This window comes from Engraulis encrasicolus, chromosome 2, assembly GCF_034702125.1.
Source record: "Engraulis encrasicolus isolate BLACKSEA-1 chromosome 2, IST_EnEncr_1.0, whole genome shotgun sequence".
Lineage (NCBI taxonomy): Eukaryota > Metazoa > Chordata > Actinopteri > Clupeiformes > Engraulidae > Engraulis > Engraulis encrasicolus.
Window position 1 is genome coordinate 52,045,769 of NC_085858.1, and position 20,306 is coordinate 52,066,074.

General features: G+C 42.8%; 1 protein-coding gene across 1 annotated transcript in view; it reads left to right on the forward strand.

The window, feature by feature from the left end:
* The window catches only part of kcnc3a (potassium voltage-gated channel, Shaw-related subfamily, member 3a), an 85,111-nt gene that overhangs the window by 54,923 nt on the left and 9,882 nt on the right, over positions 1-20,306 (forward strand). Inside the window, exon 4 of the mRNA XM_063190813.1 lies at positions 1,295-1,495. Within this exon, the coding sequence (XP_063046883.1) occupies positions 1,295-1,495 (201 nt within the window). The remainder of the gene's footprint in view (positions 1-1,294; positions 1,496-20,306) is intronic.

The window sequence follows — 20,306 nt, forward strand, 5'->3', positions numbered from 1 at the left end:
GTGTGTGTGTGTGTATCTGTTTTTTCTATCTGTGTGTGTTTGTATGTGTGTGTTTGCCGTGTGTACGTCTGTGCGTATGTGTGTGTGTCTACCTGTCTTTCTGTGTATGTGTATGTGTATTTGTGCATGCAACATATGGTATAAAGGTGATTTTCACACCATTTTGTGACCTTGTCTGTCTGAGTACTACTAATGTTTGTCCTCCCTTTCATTCCTCTCCTCTCCATGCATCCCTTCATTCCTTGCCGATCGTTTCCTTCACTCCCTCATTCCGCATCCTTCCATCCTTCCACATGCACCCATCTCTTCCCCTTTCTCTCCCTTCAATTCTTCTCCCTTCTCTACCTACATTCTCAATCACATAAAATCCTCTCCCATATTATTGCCTGAAAGTTCATTTGTCCTCACCGCCCCTATTTCCGTCCCATCGTCTCACTTTCCACTTCAAATCTGAATTCTGATCTTTCCACGTCCTCACCTGTCCTCTTGATGCTGTAAACCCTTGCTGTTTTGTTCCCTAACTGTTCTCTTACTCAACATCATCACACCTGTTCTGTTCTGTCCTCTCTCTGTCTCTCCACGCGTCCTCGCCTCACCCCACGTTTGTCCTTCTGTACCACTTGTTCTAACACATCCTCTCTGTTCACCCCTCCTCTTTTTCACCCACCGCACCATTTTTGTTCCCTCCGTCCCTCTGTTGCTGTCTTTCTCTCTCTTTCTCTTGTGTGTGTCTCTTGTTCACATTCTGTACTGTCCTTTTCAACTTCCCTTCCCGGTTCTCACTTCTCTCCACCCCCACCCTGCACCCTTCCACCCCTTTTTTTCGTCCCCTCTGACTCTGGTTATCTCTATTTCTATCTCTCTCTCTCTCTCTCTCTCTCTCTCTCTCTCTCTCTCTCTCTCTCTCTCTCTCTCTCTCTCTCTCTCTCTCTCTCTCTCTCCCACACCACGCTCTGGCATTTTACCCGCTCTCTCTCCATCTTCCTCTCTTTTTCTGTCCCCTCCTCTCTATCTTTCTCAACCCCCCACTCTCTCCCTCTCTCTCTCTCTTTCTCTCCCTCTCCCTCTCGCTATCCCTCTCCCTTTCTTTCTTTCCTTCTTTCTTTCTTTCTTTCTTTCTTTCTTTCTTTCTTTCTTTCTTTCTTTCTTTCTTTCTTTCTTTCTTTCTTTCTTTCTTTCTTTCTTTCTTTCTGTCCATTCCTCTCTCTCTCTCTCCCCCACTCCCCTTCCGAACCTATCCCTCCCCTCCTTCTTCTCCCCCTCCCTCCCTCCTCCTCCCTCCTCTGCTCTCCAGACTCCAAGCAGAATGGCGACGCGGCGAGCGCGGCCCTGGCCAATGAGGACTGCCCCACCATAGACCAGGTGCTGGGCCCCGACGACCGCAGCCCCGCCACGGGCGGCCAGGGCACAGGCCGCGAGCGCTACCCGCACGACCGCGCGTGCTTCCTGCTCAGCACCGGAGAGTTCCGCACCGCAGACAGCAATGTCAGGAAAGGTACGCGCCACTGGGCTCTATGACATGCGCACAAGAAATGACTAACACTTCCACAGTACACTTACAGCACACACATGTGCAAACACAAAAGAATTAAGTGAAATAAATCACAACAACAACATACGTTCCGGTAACGCTTTATTTTACGGTACAGTATTTACTATGTACTTTCTGGGTAACAACTGGGTAACAGAGGGAAATTACATGGTACCTAGAATGTAAAAAGGGGGTAAATACGATGTAAATACTGTGTAATTACAGAGGAAAAAACTCAAAAGTTACCGTGAAACTACACTGTGTATTTTCTGGGTAACAATTGGGTAACAGAGAGAAATTACCCAATTGTTATCCAGAAAATACACAGTGTAGTTTCTTGGTAAGTTTTGAGTTTTCCCCTGTAATTACATAGTATTTACATCGTAATTACCTCCCTTTTTTCCATTCTAGGTACCATGTAACTTCTCTCTACGGTACAGTATTTACTATGTACTTTCTGGGTGACAACTGGGTAACAGAGAGAAGTTACATGGTACCTAGAATGTAAAAAGGGGGTTATTACGATGTAAATCCTATGTAATTAGAGGGAAAAACCTCAAAACTTACCATGACACTACACTGTGTATTTTCTGGGTAATTATTGTTTGATGGCAATTTAAAAAAGGATGAAAGTACTACCTATTTACCTGCAATGCCACATTTAATTACTAGGTTAATGTGCTGCTCTGGATGGTAATTACACAACTCCAAAGTCAGAACTTACAAGGAACAGTATTTCATTGTAGTTACTGTGTTTATCACCATACATACCCATTTATTGCATGGGTAAATGTGGTACTTACCTGACAAAACAATTGCTGATGTCACACATTGCCATGGGCTTTATCTTCATTCTTGTAGCCGTTGAGTCAAAAGTGTTTGGTAGGTACATGGTAGGTTTCTGCACTGTTACCAAGTAACATATATTTATTTACCAGGTAAAGAAGGGGAAACTGTACTGTAAAGTAAAGCGAATGCTCTTACCAAAGTATTACCAATTTCTTACCAAGTAATTAAACTTGTTTCATAAATCATGTAAGTACATGGTAAGTTTCTGCACTGTTACCGAGTAACAGATATTCAGTTACTAGGTAAAGAAGGGGAAACTGTACTGTAAAGTAAAGCGAACGCTCTTACCAAAGTATTACCAATTTCTTACCAAGCAATTATACTTATTTCATGTATCATGTAAGTACATGGTAAGTTTCTGCACTGTTACCGAGTTACAGATATTCAGTTACCAGGTAAAGAAGAGGAAACTGTACTGTAAAGTAAAGTGAACGCTCTAACCAAAGTATTACCAATTTCTTACCAAGAAAATAAACTTGTTATATATCATGTAAGTACATGGTAAGTATCTGCACTGTTACCAAGTAACAGATATTCAGTTACCAGGTAAAGAAGGGGAAACTGTACTGTAAAGTAAAGCGAACGCTCTTACCAAAGTATTACCAATTTCTTACCAAGCAATTATAGGCCTATACTTATTTCATGTATCATGTAAGTACATGGTAAGTTTCTGCACTGTTACCGAGTTACAGATATTCAGTTACCAGGTAAAGAAGGGGAAACTGTACTGTAAAGTAAAGTGAACGCTCTTACCAAAGTATTACCAATTTCTTACCAAGAAAGTAAACGTGTTTCATATATCATGTAAGTACATGGTAGGTTTCTGCACTGTTACCGAGTTACAGATATTCATTTACCAGGTAAAGAAGGGAAAAAAAAACATCAAAAGCAAATCAAAGCATTATTGTGGAAATCATTTTTTTTATTATTGTATATTGTGGCAAACAACAGTATTGCAACTATGCTGCTCATTGGAACTGTGCTGCTTATTGCCAAATTGTATTATGTTTAGGTAATAAACTAATATATACTAGTATGAATGTAACCCACTACTAGGTATGTACACGTCGATGATAGGCCAGGTTCAATAGCTAGAGAATAAAGACACTAGGCTCTGGGAGAGTGCAAAAAGATAAGTACAATTAAAAGACACCACACAAGGATATACTTTTTTTCTTTCTTTAGTTATGAATTGCAAGGTAGAAAATATGTACATATTCCCAAAATAAAAGAAAAGAATTGACCCTTTAAAATAAAATAAAATGAATTGTCCTTCAAAAGTGAGTAATTGTCTATTTTCCAACAGTCCTTTAAATCAGTCCTTTGAATCCTCAAAGAGAAAAGAGTTCCTTTCAGTTGTTCAAGAAAAAAAAAAGAAAAAGTAGTTCCTTTATAGTAGTTCCGTTCAGTTCAAGGCCTTAGTTCAGTTTTGTAAAAACCGTTAAAGTAACAACTCAAGTCAGTCAGTCAGTGTTGTTGTGACACAGGCAGGTCACAACCTGTCCACATATGCGCCATGTACAATGACACAGGACAGGATCCGACTCAATGGGGTGGGTGGCTCGCCATCAAACGCAGTCATCAATCCACAGCGGAATCCAGGTTCAAAAAACGTCACCTGTGTAACCATACCCTTAGTTAAGCTACACATGTACACAGGACAATGTTCACATTTCTTATCAAATATCAGTTCAAACAGTTTAAACTTAAAGTAGTTGTACACAGGGGTGGAAAGTAACTAATTACATTTACTCAAGTATTGTACTTGAGTAGCATTTATGAGTAGGCCTACGTTGTACTTTTTAAGTAGTTTTTAAAATGAATACTTTTACTAGTATTTGAGTACATTTGACCCAAGTAGTTAACTCAATTACACTGGAACCTGGCCTGAGTACTGAGTAAAAAATAGACAAAATGCCACGCAAAATAATGCCACAATCTGCCGGAAATGAAAGATTATGCAGGATGGCACACGGCATTTCCACTATTGTACTATCTTGGATCAATGTATTGGATGATGGCTGGTGCCAAGCAAGAGATAGAGGTTATGGAGGACGATATTCAAGAAAAAGAAACATTAAATTGACGAGAGGAAAGCTAATTAAATGTACCTAAGTACTTTTACTCAAATTGCATTTTTAAGTGAAGTACTTTTTACTTTTACTTGAGTAGATGTTTAGATAGGTAGGCCTACTTTTACTTTTACTCGAGTAGGATTTAGGCAAAGTAAAGATACTTTTACTTGAGTACAAATTTTCTGTAGCCTACTCTTTCCACCTCTGGTTGTACAACATTAATATCAATCTTCTCAAAGGAAAATAGCCTATATGGAAACCGCATAAGCTTACACTTCATTTATACAGAAAAGCATGGCATACCATTCAGTTACATAACCATTGTCAAATAACAGGATGAATACTATGAAAAACATCACTCGGTACTGAAACCGCGGGAATTACACACAGATATTGCCGAGCACAGCAATGATAAGGAGGACTCGTTCAGACCTCTCCCCTCGCACGTGATGGGTGCGTGATCACAAGCATGTGAATTACAGGCAGCTCATTCCAAGCTTTAAACTTACTCAATTCAACCAAAATATACCCCTTTCACACTAAACACAACAAGTATTAACAAAACAAACTACAATCCTGAAGTTTCACCGAAGTATTTCACAGTGATAAGCAATAACACTCAAGTTACATCAGTAGGGAAAATAAGTTACAGGTGGTTGCCTTACCGAGACGATTCAACAGAAACAATACACGACGAAGCGCAGCTTCTTTCTCTTCAAAACACAAAAGATTTACAGAGCAGGTCGCTCGGTGGTCCAAAAGGAAACTTAGAAGTAGTTATCATTAACTTAGAATTACTTTTCTATCAATATCTAGCTCCAAGGTGGAGCAGAAGAAACGGAGTCTTCAATTCAGCTTTGGAGCTCTTCTCAGCTCAACTGACTAGAACGGCTCCACGGAAAGCTGAATGCATGGAAACGCATGTCAAAATAAAAGTCCCATAACGTAACTGTCACAGTAAAAGTTAGGCTATATCAAATATGTGTTAATCGTGTTTTTAACAATAACAACCCATCATTCACGAATTGCCTTATCAGTATTATCACTATTTATTATCCCATTTGACTATTTATGCTATTTAATCAACTAATAGGCCTACCTGTTTAATATGCATTTGTCAACTGGGTTACATGAACATAGTAAGTTTTGCAGCTAAAAATGCCTGTTTCTGGAAATTAAAAATTGAGGATCATGGAGAAAATCCCCCTTTTCATTTTTTCATTGATGAAAAATGCAATGTTTGCTGTCATAATACCTAGAAATTGAAAAGTGCTATTCATGAAAATGGAAATGAAGAATGGGCAGCAGGAATTCTGGAATGAAATAGGCCTAATAATAGCCTAATAAAATACAGTGCATCTGTGTGTGTATGTGGAACAAGGCAGCCATCCGAGTTGGCAGCAGAAATACACTCATCAGTCCAGGCAATACTTTCTCTAGTCTTGTATTGTAAAAAATGTAGGCCTGGTCTGATGAGTCTTTATATCTGCTGCCAACTCGGATGTTAAAGTGATACTGTCCCATGTTTGGAAATGAGCTCGTATTACACTTCCCCTTGAGTTAAGTTATTGGGTTTTACCTTTCTCCTGTACTTCCTGCCGTTCTCTGACTACAGCAGTGAAAATTTTATCTCCATGCTAGCAATTAACACTGAGTCCTATGAGAACAGTTTCCCCTTCTTTACCTGGTAACTGAATATCTGTAATTTGGTAACAGTGTAGATGTACTTACATGATATGAAGTATAATTGTGTGGTAAGAAACTGGTAATACTTTGGTAAGAGCGTTCGCTTTATTTTACAGTACAGTTTCCCCTTCTTTACCTGGTAGCCTAACTGAATATCTGTAACTCGGTAACAGTGCAAAAACCTACCATGTACTTACATGATACATGAAATAAGTTTAATTGCTTGGTAAGAAATTGGTAATACTTTGGTAAGAGCGTTCGCTTTACTTTACAGTACAGTTTCCCCTTCTTTACCTGGTAACTGAATATCTGTTACTTGGTAACAGTGCAGATACTTACCATGTACTTACATGATATATAATAATTTTATTTTCTTGGTAAGAAATTGGCAATACTTTGGTAAGAGCGTTCGCTTTACTTTACAGTACAGTTTCCCCTTCTTTACCTAGTAACTGAATATCTGTAACTCGGTAACAGTGCAGAAACTTACCATGTACTTACATGATTTATGAAACAAGTTTAATTGCTTGGTAAGAAATTGGTAATACTTTGGTAAGAACATTCGCTTTACTTTACGGTACAGTTTCCCCTTCTTTACCTGGTAAATAAATATATGTTACTTGGTAACAGTGCAGAAACCTACCATGTACTTACCAAACACTTTTGACTCAACGGCTACAAGAATGAAGATAAAGCCCAATGGCAATGTGTGACACCAGCAATTGTTTTGTCAGGTAAGTAGGCCTACCACATTTACCCATGCAATAAATGGGTATGTATGGTGATAAACACAGTAACTACAATGAAATACTGTTCCTTGTAAGTTCTGACTTTGGAGTTGTGTAATTACCATCCAGAGCATCACATTAACCTAGTAATTAAATGTGGTATTGCTGTAAAACAAACAGGCAAATAGGTAGTAGGCCTACTTTCATCCTTTGTTAAATTGCCATCAAACAATAATTACCCAGAAATTACAGCGTACTTTCGTAGTAATTCACGAGATATTTTCTTCTCAATTACATAGCATCTACTTAGTAGTAACCCCCCTTTTAAATTTTAGATACCATCTAATTCCTCTCTGTGACCCAATTGTTACCCAGAAAATACACAGTGTAAGTTTCATGGTAAGTTTTGAGGTTTTTCCCTCTAATTACATAGTATTTACATCGTAATTACCCCCTTTTTACATTCTAGGTACCATGTAACTTCTCTCTGTTACCCAGTTGTCACCCAGAAAGTACATAGTAAATACTGTACCGTAGAGAGAAGTTACATGGTACCTAGAATGGAAAAAAAGGGAGGTAATTACGATGTAAATACTATGTAATTACAGGGGAAAACTCAAAACTTACCAAGAAACTACACTGTGTATTTTCTGGATAACAATTGGGTAATTTCTCTCTGTTACCCATTTGTTACCCAGAAAATACACAGTGTAGTTTCATGGTAACTTTTGAGTTTTTTCCCCCCTGTAATTACACAGTATTTACATCGTAATTACCCTCTTTTTACATTCTAGGTACCATGTAATTTCCCTCTGTTACCCAGTTGTTACCCAGAAAGTACATAGTAAATACTGTACCGTAAAATAAAGCGATGCATGGATACGTATGTATGTCTGCTATGTGTATTCACTTATCTAACGAACAAAGAACGCACACAATTACACTACTCTACATGTGAAAGAATAAAGAAAAACTTAAAACAAAACAAAAAAAACAACCAACAGCATACGTTCATACAATACAATGTATGTCTGTATGTTTGTTCCCTTACCTTGCTCTTCCACACACATGCACACACACATGCATGCATCTTCATGTACCTTCAGGTGTCATTTGGCCTTCTGAGAAATACTCTAGCTCCTCCAATTGCTCGAGCACTCCAATTCAGTCCTACTGCGACGGCACTTTGCGTGCCCCCACAAACAGATGCTGCTCTACGCCATAGACAGCACTCTGATCACAACTCTTCTCCAGAAAAAGACACACGCACACACATAAACACACACACACACACACACACACCCATGCTCACCCACACACAAACATACACACACACACACACGCACACGTGCATCCACTGACAACATCATGACACAGGGGGACATATATTAAGTAGAGGACCTACACACCTACCCTACCCCCTCTCCCCCCCGCCCCCGAAGCCCTAAAGCATCCCCGCACCCCCTTTGCCATCCCCTCTCATCGCTCCACCACATCAGTCATCCTGATTGACAGCCAGTTGCTGCTGTGCCACGCCCACTGCTGTCCTGAGGCTGGGCTTCTGGGAAGGGGTGTGAGAGAAAGAAGGGATGTGTGTGAGAAAGGAGAGGAGAGGAAAGGAGATGAGAGGAGAGGAGATGAGAGGAGAGGAGAGGAAGAAAAATGAGAGGAGAGGAGAGGAGAGGAGTGGAGAGGAGAGGAGAGGAGAGGAGAGGAGATGAGAGGAGAGGAGATGAGAGGAGAGGAGATGGGGGCAATAAGCGGAGAAGAAGAGAGGAGACCAGAGGGAGTGGGGCAGCTAAGAGGAGAAGAGGAGAGGGGAGGAGAGGGCGGATGAGGAGGATAAGAAGAGGAGAGAAGAGGAGAGGACCACTGCGGGACAGCAGCGGCAGTGGCAAGAACAAGCAGAGGAGACGAAAGGAAAGGAGGAGGGAAGGTAGAGAGAAGGAAGGGAGGAGAAAAGAAAACTATATGAAAGAACAGGAGAGGAGGAGATGATAGTAGAAGAGAAGAGAAGAGAAGAGAGGAAAGGAGAGGACAAAATAGGAGAAAAGAGGAGAAAAGGAGGAGAGGTCGTAAAGGAGGAGAGGACCGCTCCAGGACAGCAGTGGCCATGGCAAGCATGTATAGGCAAAGGCATAGGCTGCAGCAGTGGCATATGACAGGGACAGTGGGCAGCCCAAACCAGAGGCAGAGGTAAAGAGGCAGAGGCACTTGCAGAGGCACTTGCAGAGGCACTTGCAGAGGCACTTGCAGAGGCACTTGCCGAGGCACTTGCCGCGCGAGGCAGAGACAGAATCGCTGCTGCAGTGGCTCCTGGCTCTGCCTCGCTCTGCAGCAGTCTGCTGTACTCTACTCCTCTCCTCTCCACTCTCTGCTCGGCTCGGCTCGACTCTGCTCTCCAGAGCTCCCCTCTGCTGTCTGCTCCACTGCAGCACTCCATGCCTCCTCCTCGCGCTGCTCCGCTCATCACCGCAACACACCACACTACACAACACAGCACAGCAATACACTATGCTACACTACACTGCTCACGCTGCACACTGCACTACACTACGTAACCACGACTACACTAGACAACAGTACAGTGCACTGCCCCCTACGTACTTTTCAATATACATCACATAAATCAGTGCACTGGATCCTTTTACAGATAACACTGAGATTACAAATGCACAGACGCGCACACAGATGCATACACAGCATAAAGACACATCACCATTTCCTCCACATGACTCAGTATACATTGTTCATATACAGCATATACATGATCTATTATCAAGTAAAATACAGAACCTGATGGACATTTGCATTCATACATGCGTACATAGATAAGAATAGCATTCAGCAAACTCGCTTCATCAAGCCGCTAAATCTATCTATCTATCTATCTGTCTGTCTGTCGGTCTCTCTGTCTGTCTGTCGGTCCGTCTATCTATTAACACTATCTATCTATCTATCTATCTATCTATCTATCTATCTATCTATCTATCTATCTATCTATCTATCTATCTATCTATCTATCTATCTATCTATCTCTGTTCGTCCGTCTATCTGTCTGTCTGTCTTGCTGTCATTCATAATTTTTAATTGCTCATGCTCTCTCTGTTTACTGATCTCTTCCCTCAACCCACTTTTGGTTGTCGTTCATCTTCTGTCCATCCAAACTTCTCTTCCTCTTCTCCCTCTCCTCCTTTTCAAAACTCCTTTGCATTCTTGTCTCTTCTCTTCTCTCCTCTTCTCGTCTTGCACGTTGGCTTTCTCTCCATCTTTTTTCCTTTGGTTTTTTTACACACATTTCCTTCCTCCTCCTGCCTCCTGCCTCCTGGCTCCTCCTCCTCCTTCGCTCCTCCACTTCCTCTATACCCCCCTTTGACACACCTTACCGTTACCTTACTCCCACCCACCACACCACACCCCACCCCACCCCCACCCCACCCAACCAAAAAAAAAACACACACACACCACCAGAAGCAGCTGCCGCCAGCCCCATCTCCCCCCCGGGAGAGGAATGGTTCAAGCCGGAGGGGCCACTGCTACAGCAGGACCTCAATGCAAACTCTGCCTCCTCCTGGATCAAACCATAGCCGCCACAGAGGTAACACACATCCCCAATTCACATCCCAAAGCACACCCAATTATCATTAGTATTGTTTACCTACAGTTATCACAGTATTTTGTTTTAGCTTCAATCAGATGGTAATTTAGCACCGCGAGGCAGAGTCTCCACAATAACTCACATGCCAAGAGAGTTCATGCACTTACATGGACAAGCGTCCAACGCCTGGGCGGAAGACATGTATAGTGCACTGAACGTTTCTTGGTGTACATACTTTACACAGCAAACATCACATCTGCAATACATACAGACATCATGTGCACACAAAACATATGCACAGACATGTACACACACACAACCACCCACCCACACACACACACACACACACACACACACACACACACACACACACACACACACACACACACACACACACACACACACACACACACACACACACACACACACACACACACACACAAACATACACACACACAGCCCCCTCGCACATACAGTACAGTCTAGTCCAGTCAGCAATATTAGCACGCAGCAGACAGCACACAGCATACATGCATTGATATGTACAGCCTCAGAGTATTCAACGCACGTGCCTCCTCATTCCCATGTGTGTGCATTTCCACCCATGGATGCCTAATGAATTAAAGAAACGTCAATAAAACACGTTACATAACTGATAGGAAGCCAAAAGAGCCAAAAGACACATAACACACACGTTACTCACTTATTTCTGGTCTTTTCACTCTTTTTGTGTTGTGTGCATAGATATTGTATCATGTATTTGAATGTATTTGAAATGCATGACTGATTATTTGATTTGATTTTTACAACAATATGTTGCTGTTGATGTTCTTGCTGTTGTTGTGTGTTTCACCATTCCCCCATGGTGAATCATGATTCTTTGCATTCTTTGAAAAATGGGATAGGGGCAAGGTGTAATCTATGTGATGTGCCTCGTGTTTTGTTTTATGTTTGTGTGAGACTGGGTGTTGTGTTGCTTACTCTGTGCTCCTCCTCATGTACAAACACACACACACACACACACACATACACACATACACACACACACACATACACACGCACACATGCACATGCGTGCACACACACGCGCACACGCGTATGCACGCATGCACCTGCGCGCGCACACACACACATGTATTCTCCAAATTCCAATGCATAAGATAAGACACGTACAGTACATTGGCTTTTTAGAGCTTAACACTATTGTAACCTTATATTGTAGCATTTCCAGAACTCTCTCTCTCTCTCGCTCTCGCTCTCTCTCGCTCTCGCTCTGTCTCTCTCTCTCTGTTTCTCTAACTGTAATGGTCAGCAAAATCTGACCTACACAAACACATTCCTACAATTACAAGTAATTAATATTGCACATGCGACATTTACAGTGTGTGTGTGTATGCTTGTATGTGTGTGTTTGACTTTGATTATAGGCTGTGGTGCTGTTTCATTTTTCTCTCTCCCTCCTTTCTCTACCTGTCTCTTTTATCCTGCCTCTCTCTCTCTCTCTCTCTCTCTCTCTCTCTCTCTCTCTCTCTCTCTCTCTCTCTCTCTCTCTCTCTCTTTTTCTCTCTGTCTCTCTCTGTCTCTCTCTGTCCTCTTCTCTCCCCTGGGGGTTTGTGAGGTGTCTGACACGCTGTTGTGTTGTTGTTGTTTTCTTCCTCAGGTTGTGTCGTGTCATGCGTTTGTATGTTTGCTCTTGTTGCTATCCGTTACTCTCTCTGTCCTGTCTTCCCACCACCTCCCCTTTCCCCCTCCTTCCCCCCGTGTGTGTCGTGTGTTGTGTGTTGTGTTTTTGTGTTGCTGTGTCCTCCTCCTCTCTGGCCTTGGTGCTTTTACCTGCTGGAGTGCCCTCAGTATAGCATTTCACCTTTCACCTAACTAACTTTAAAAAAACAAAGACAAAAAATAAAGACACAAGCGTTTTTCCCCTCACGGAATTAGCATTAGCATTAGCATTGTGTTGCCACCTTTTGTGGCGAGCGTTAGCGGTGTTGTTTATTGCTAACAGCTGCACTCTCATGAAGGTAAAAGTCACTGGGGATAATTCTTTATTTCCTTCGTTTATTACACAAAGCTGGTTTCTTCTCTGTCCTGGAAACTGCCCTCCAATGGAGCGCAAAATGAGCTTTGTTTCATCACAGCGCCACCTAGCGGGCCTCCCAGTGCCCTGATCCCAGATCAGACACCTCTGCCTCATAATACTGACTGACGGACATCTCATTTTGCCAAGCAGAGGGAATCAGACTGACCTGGGGTCAGAGTTTTGGGGCTGCAGTGTGTGAGAAAGATACAACATGTTCCTCAAAAAGGCCTGTGCTGAAACATTGATCATTGATGCTGTGAGGATGTGCTACAGTCCTTTGGTCTCGAAACACTTGGACAGAAATGTCAACGCACATACTGTAGAATAGATAGGGGCTGGTGTCTTTTTTTGGTGGAGAGGGAGGAGGGAGGGTGAAAATTTGAATAAGAGCAGATCTGGGACTGGTAGACTGGTGGGTAAACTGAGAAAAGGAGAGAAAAAGTTTGACTAAGGGGTCCATCGGATGTATGTATCATACATTACTCCATTGGAGTGAGTGAAGACACACCAGAAGACACACCAGAATTAGATGGCACCAGGCCAGCTTTCTTAGCAATCACATACAGCCGCTGAGGTAAGTCAGACCATTGTTAGTTAGGGAAACCTAGCTCTGCCTTTACTGATAGATGTATTAAAAAGCCATTGATGGGTGTAGTATATACCCATATGGAAAGACAAAGCCAAATCATAAGCCACTGACAGGAATAGAAAGATAAGCAGGTGAAGACAGTGCTTGAGGTTGGTGGGCAGCAATAGCTTGGGACAGGTGACACAGAGGGCTTAGTAGCAGTGAGACTCGTTGGGACTGTAGTGAGCTGGTGCGTGCGCTCTGCTGTGCTCTTTGCGTGTGTATGTATACGTGCGTGTGTGAACATGTGTGAGAGTGTGTTGCGTGTGAGTGTCAACTTAATGTGTGCTTTTTCCCGCGCCTTAAAAGCCAAGCAGCTGAGGGGATGAGGTCCAAAAAGGGGGTGTTGATGGGTTCACTTCTTCTCGATCGCTTCACCCAGAGTTGACTTCAGCTCTCGCAAGGCAGCTTGTTGGCTTTTAACGGGGCTCCATTTGAGCTTCTCTCTGCCTCGGCCCTTTGGCAGCCACCATTCTCTGCCACTGCTTTGACCTCTGTTGACAGACATGCTCGTGCCGCCTACTATAGCAAAAGGGTCAGGAAAGGTCAAAGTTCAGGTTAGAGGTCGTTGTTGCCACCTCAATATGCCCCCCACCCCTCCTCCTTCTCCACTTCACCACTACATTACACCCCACACATAAACACTAAATGTAATGAAAACCTCACTTTCATCCGTGTTTTCCAAATGTGCTTGTATGTGTGAGTAGTACTTTTCTACATTGAGTTCATTTTACGATTATGTTACTGTCATTGTGTGCATTCATGGGTTCTAGTAGTTGTGTCTTCATTTTCTTTACTTTTAGTTGTTAGTTTCGTTTTTTTTTTTTTGTCTTTTCACACAACTTTTTGAATTTGTGTGTTATCTGTTTCGCTACACTCTGTTTCCTCATAATACCTTTCAGCTCTTTCTTCTCCTTTTTCTCTCTTTCATGCCCACTGTTGCCAAGGGAACAGTGGAAGAGAGCATTCTGGGACTTGAAAGCAATGCATTATGGGACAGATATATTAAACAACTCAAATGAAGTAACTAGTATTTAAAAAAACAAAAAAACTACGGTATAAGATGTCAAAAAAAAGCAACCAGGTAATGAAGACATGAATATCCGTTACATCCAACCACCAAAACCATGCTCCCAAGATGCACTGCAAGTACCATCTTTATACTACTAATTATATGCTATTGCTGCTGACTGTGTTGTGCATTCACGTGTATATCACCACGTTTTTTGCTTGTCCGCGGCTTGTTGGAATTTAGCGGGTTTGTTTTTGTTTTTTCCCCTTACGATGACAACCTTAGCACAGTGAGTGTCTTGGCTCTCCACCCTGGCAAACGTGCACCGGCCTCTGCGTTTAGCGACACACAGGACAGAGCCTTCTGGGCACACACTGCGGAGGAGAATAAGCTAACCGGCAAACGGTACCGATTCCCATATGGGCCTTTCGCAGGAGAGGTCCCTGCCCTCTTGGGAGTGGTCCTCCTCCTGGCGTCCTATGGTGCGGACTTTTGCACAAGCAGCATATGTGCTCTTGGCTGCCACGCGACAGCTCTGCTCAGCGAAAAACACCTAAGCAGAAGGGGATGGAGTAATTCCCCACAGCAAGTTCTTGGGCCCTGGCGTGCGCTCGCCACTGCAGTATAAGCTACATATGTTTTCAGCGGGGGGGACTGCAGGAAGGAGGGCTAGAGCATCCAGTATTTATTCTCCGCTTCCCACACCCCATCTGAGGTGTGAATGGACAGAGCACGCGTGTGGACGCACATTGTGCTCATTTCATTTTCATAACAAGGGCCACTGATGGGGGGCTGTGGAGGACCACAGCGATCAAACCTCAACTGACCCAGGGTCAGAAGGGATGCGGCACACTTAAAGGCCACACATTGGCTTTTTGTGGCCAACCAGATCACAAAAGCAGATGTTTTGCTTTTCATACACACTCATACTATATACAGTGCATCCACAGAACATGCCTTTACTCTTGTCAGAAGAGTAGACTTGTAGGCCCACACCAGTTAAACTGATGTGTTTGCGGAGACTTTTAGCCAACGTCCAGGGGGGAGAGTCAGAGTCCTCGCTTTGCTCTGGTCTGTCAGATGAGTTGGATGGGATGGGGGNGGGGGGGGGGGGGGGGGGGGGGGGGGGGGGGGGGGGGGGGGGGGGGGGGGGGGGGGGGGGGGGGGGGGGGGGGGGGGGGGGGGGGTCTAAGGGAAAGAAGGACTTTTCTGCAGCTGAAAATCTTGTCTGATCCTTGGCGAAAGCCTTGTAATTTGTCCAACATATCATCAGAATATATTTCCCTTGGGTCTATCCCATGCATATACGTAGGTACATGCTACAGCAATCTTGCGCAGCACTGATGCTCATGTTATGGGGCTGGCCATTTTGGGGTTTCCATAATGCCAGGTTTTGTGTTAGCTGCAGAAGAGTCCTAAAGATTTGACGGGGTTCGACCAGTTTGTTTGTTTTGGTATATGCCATTGTTATTGATTCGTCATGAAAGGCTTATGGGCAAAGGGCACTAATAGAACACCAGCATTTGCCTAGTCTATCTTAATGATCTCTCTCGACCCTCTGTTGTGAATTTCTGTGGCCACCCAATGTCTTCAACCAACATCACAAGGCGCTTTTTTTTTCATTAGAAAAGGGGACACAAGGTGTAACCAGCATACATTTGATACAGCATACATATTTAGTCTGCAGAGGTTGAGGGTTTGAAAAAAAAGATAATTTTTTTGTTTAGTAATTTAATACAGCCGGTTTATTTGAACAGTCAAGTGAACCAATAGTTTGTGAGGTGTGCCACAATTGTGACGGTGTGTGTGTGTGTGTGTGTGTATGTGTGTGCGTGTGAGTGTGCATCTGCGTGCGTGTGTGTGTGTGTGTCTGTGTCTGTGTGTATGTGTGTGTGTGTACACATGTGTGCCTGTCTTTGTGTTTGTGTCTGTATGTGGCAGGTTTAGAAATATGGCCTTTCAGACAGTGCACCTGTCTGTTTGTTTTTGTGTGACAGAGTGTGTTTGTATTACCCTCTCATTTCACTCTCCCATCTCCCTACATCGTGCCCACATCATGTATGCACAGGGTATACATGATTGGTACATTATGACTTTTATTTTTGGTGTTAGATGGGTTTAACCTGCATGCGTGTGTTTCCCTTGCTTGTGAATCTAACACTGTGCCATTTGCCAACACACAATATCCCTCCCAAGTCCCCTCTATCTCGGTCTTTTACGCTCTAATATTGTCTCCTAATTGGGAATTAAACATTCTTGCATTGAAGGTGAGGTAAGCGAAAAAAAGAAAAAAAAAGGAGAAGATTTAGAGTTTTTAAAGAAGATTTTAGTTTGTGAAAGAGAAGTACATCAGGTTGGTCTGAACAATTCAGGAAAAATTTAATTTCTCTATTATGAGTTCTCAGCTGTTGATGGCTGGTTAACGTAGACGGATACTGAAATGTATCCTGTTTATATTTAGAATGTGTTGACCACAATAAGACTCTGCATAGGCATTACTGCAGTTTCCCAGCACAGAAAATACAATCAATGTTTCGACAGGTTTTTGACCGGTCAGTGTTGCAATTGACCAAAGTCGTCACAATCTCTTAATATTATTAGGAATTTGGAAAGATCATACTTAATTAAACTTGTATCCACTTTTTAGCATTGCGCAGTGGCAGGGGTAGATTTGAAACAATCACTTCACTGTTGTGTTGATTCTTGAGTAGGCCTATGTACAGTAGTGCAGACTTGGCCACTCCGGTGTATCAAAAATGGCAGCTTTCTCAGTAAAGTAAGGATAATAATAGGTCTCTCAATGTCTCTCTGCTCACAATCTGATGAAGCACCGAAAATGTGTAAACTATTAATATTCTACAGTAAACTTGGGGAGGGAGATGGGAGGTCCTCTGTGTAAGAATCAGCCCCAGTCGTCGTAACATTATGACTAATGCCATTCACGTTGTTTTCCACGTTTTATCTTAACTAATATGATTTCATACTGTACTGATCTACTGATTCTTACATCTGTTGTCATTGGTAATGGTACACTGTTTCCGGATTTTTGTCAAACTTAACTCATATTTTCCTGTGTTATACGTACGTGTTATACTATGTTTTCCTCCATTCCTTCAAGTATTGTCATCTTTCCAATTACTATTATGTTCATCTTTGTCATTGTGGTCATTGTGTTTGTCATTGATATCATATCTCCATGTTTTGATGATGTACATATATATCTGCTAACAAATATCAACCTGGTTCCAGCAAAAAAAAACAATGATCCCACTGCAAACACATTGCACTTAAACAGTAATTTATGAACGGCATTCCATAATTCATTATTTTTGAAAACAGTTCCTGCCTACAGAACCTGCCAGAAAAAGTGCAATCGTCCTGTTGCAGTGCTGCATTGCTCTTGCACGGAGCTCCAGGGTTGATATTTGTTGTCCTCATCCTAGTCCTCCCTCCTCTCTACTCCCTCTCCCCCTCTCCCTCCTCCTCCCCCCCTCCTCCTCCCTTCCTCTCCTGCTTGTCACACTAACCCCTCTTCATCCCCTCCTCCTCCTCCTCCCTCGCTCCCCTCCTCCACCAGGCCGTACGTCCAGCCCCCGTAGCATAACTAAGGTCTAACACAGAGGTACGTACTGTACATTACTCCAGCAGCTCCCCTGTGCTGTGCTGTGTGCGCGGCCGGCGCGGCGCGCGTGCGCTTGGACTGGCCCTGGGCCCTTCCACTCTCCCTCCCTCCGCATGTCATGACACACTGCGATGCCTTCTGCCGAGCTTTTTGGCCAGGCCGGTGTTGGCTTCAACTCAGAATCTTCTCTTTTTTTCCCTCTTTATCTGTGCTATGCTGCAAAGACAGGCAACGACAAAAAAATAATGATAATGAAATGTTTTTGTTTGTTTTTTTAAACGAGAAAGAAAAACATATTCCGGTTGGGACACGGCTCTCGTGGTGGTCAAGTTGTTGTTGTTGTGACGTGATGAATAATGACAGGGCCCATTGAATGCAGAAAGTCTCAGTGAGTTTGAGCCAAGAGCAAGTTTAAAAGCACCAAAAGCCAATAGGCCCTTCAGACAGCCACTGAGAACTTTTGTGCATCGTCATTAAGTTTACTTGTTGTGACCATAAAATACGTAAGTGTGTGTGCGCGCCCTATCTAATCCATAGCCAATGTGTGTGTGCGCGTGTGTGTGTGTGTGTGTGTGTGTGTGTGTGTGTGTGTGTGTGTGTGTGTGTGTGTGTGTGTGTGTGTGTGTGTGTGTGTGTGTGTGTGTGTGTGTGTGTGTGTGTGGTTGTGTGTATGCATGTGCGCGTGTATTCGTGCGTGCGTGTTCTTGTATTACTGCATTGCTCTATTGCCAAATCAGCATCATATTGAAAGCTGTTCCTGAGAGAGATTGTTTTCTGCGAACAGATTGTACATTGGAGAGTCACAGAGAATTATTGTTTTAGAAGTGTTATTTGGATAGTTATGCTGAAGACAAGGATATAACATAGAGTCAATTAGTTGTTACATGATTATATGTTTTATATTCTACGAATGACAACTTATGGTCCTATGATATTCTTGTCACCTTCATATATTTCACAATTTTTAAGTTGGTAGAAATAGTTTTGCAATTATGGTAGCTCTCAAACAGTACAGTACAAACAAGTATGGTACAGGGTACAGTATATCACAGAAGTGAGTACACCCCTCATATTTGTGGAGATTTGTAAGTATATCTTTTCATGGGACATTAAAATCACTTAGACACAATGAACAGTTGCCACTAGTGTACAACGTACGTAGCCATTTAAATGTATTGTTCACTGAAAATAATTTGAAATACAGCCATTAATGTCTCAAAAAGTGCCTCACAAAAGTGAGTACACCCTATGTTAAAATCCCATAGAGCAGGGGTGCTCAACTGGCGGACCCAGGTCCGGATGCGGACCCAAACGCAATGTCATCAAACAAAATCCATCTGTATTTAATATGTATAAATTATACATGAGATTTCGCTGCCATGCGATCTATAGGTGTACAGTATTTCTACGAAGGCAGTCTTATGACAAATAAAAGTATCATCACTATGACAAGTCAGTGAGTGAGCAAGAGGCCGGTGCGGCCAGCGAGTGAGGCTATTTTCTGCATCGGTCCGTAGCGACTTTTTTGGACCCTGGAAACATACGAAATTTGGCGAGTGGACCTTTTCAGTTTCTAGTTGAGCACCCCTGCCATAGAGAGAATCCTGATGTGCTTTGGTAGTCTCATGTTGACATGCAGGGCCGCCGCTATGCGTAAGCAGAGCACTTAGGGCCTCAACCAAATTGAGATTGACTAAAAAAAAATGGATTCCTATTATTATTTGTCAAATAAGAGGGGGGGCCTCCTGACCATGTTGCGCTTAGGGCCTCCAAAATCTTAGCAGCAGCCCTGTTGTCATGCTTTTTTTCTTTTGGTGAAATTTAGCTGTCCAATGTAGACAGTATTACTGCTGCCCCAAACCATGTCAGTCCCACTACCATGTCTGATTGTACAGATCAGACACTTTTCTTTGAGTGAACAACACATTGAAGCGGTTATATAAGTTGTACATTGGCTACGTTAACAGTAGTTAATCGTGTCAAAGTGAAATTTCTTAAATGTTGTCCCATGAAAAGATATACGTACTTACAATTCTGCAGACATGTGAGGTGTACTCACCTCTGTTACATACTGTATGACTCACCTGTCCATTATACTGCACAATAGCCACTGGCTATGTTAGTTTTGGATGTAAGTCTGTGTTTCTGGTAGTGTGTGTGCATGTGTCTGTGTGTGTGCGCATGTGTGTGAATGTCTGAAACATACACACAGTAAAACCTAGACACGGGGATGGGCACCCTGGATTCATGAGTTAAAATCCAGTGCCACATATTCCAAATTACCTGGTTTTACCTGTCCAATTCAACCAGGTGGCCATTCAATCAGGCAATCACCTGGTTGAATTGGATTGGTAAAGCCAGATAATTTTGGAATTTGCGGCTCTGGATTGTAACAAATGAATGCAGGATGCCCATCACTGCCTAGACATACACTATCAGAACTCTCCCCTTTTCTACCTCTCTCCGTCTTAGGACAGAGTACCTGATGTTCACATCA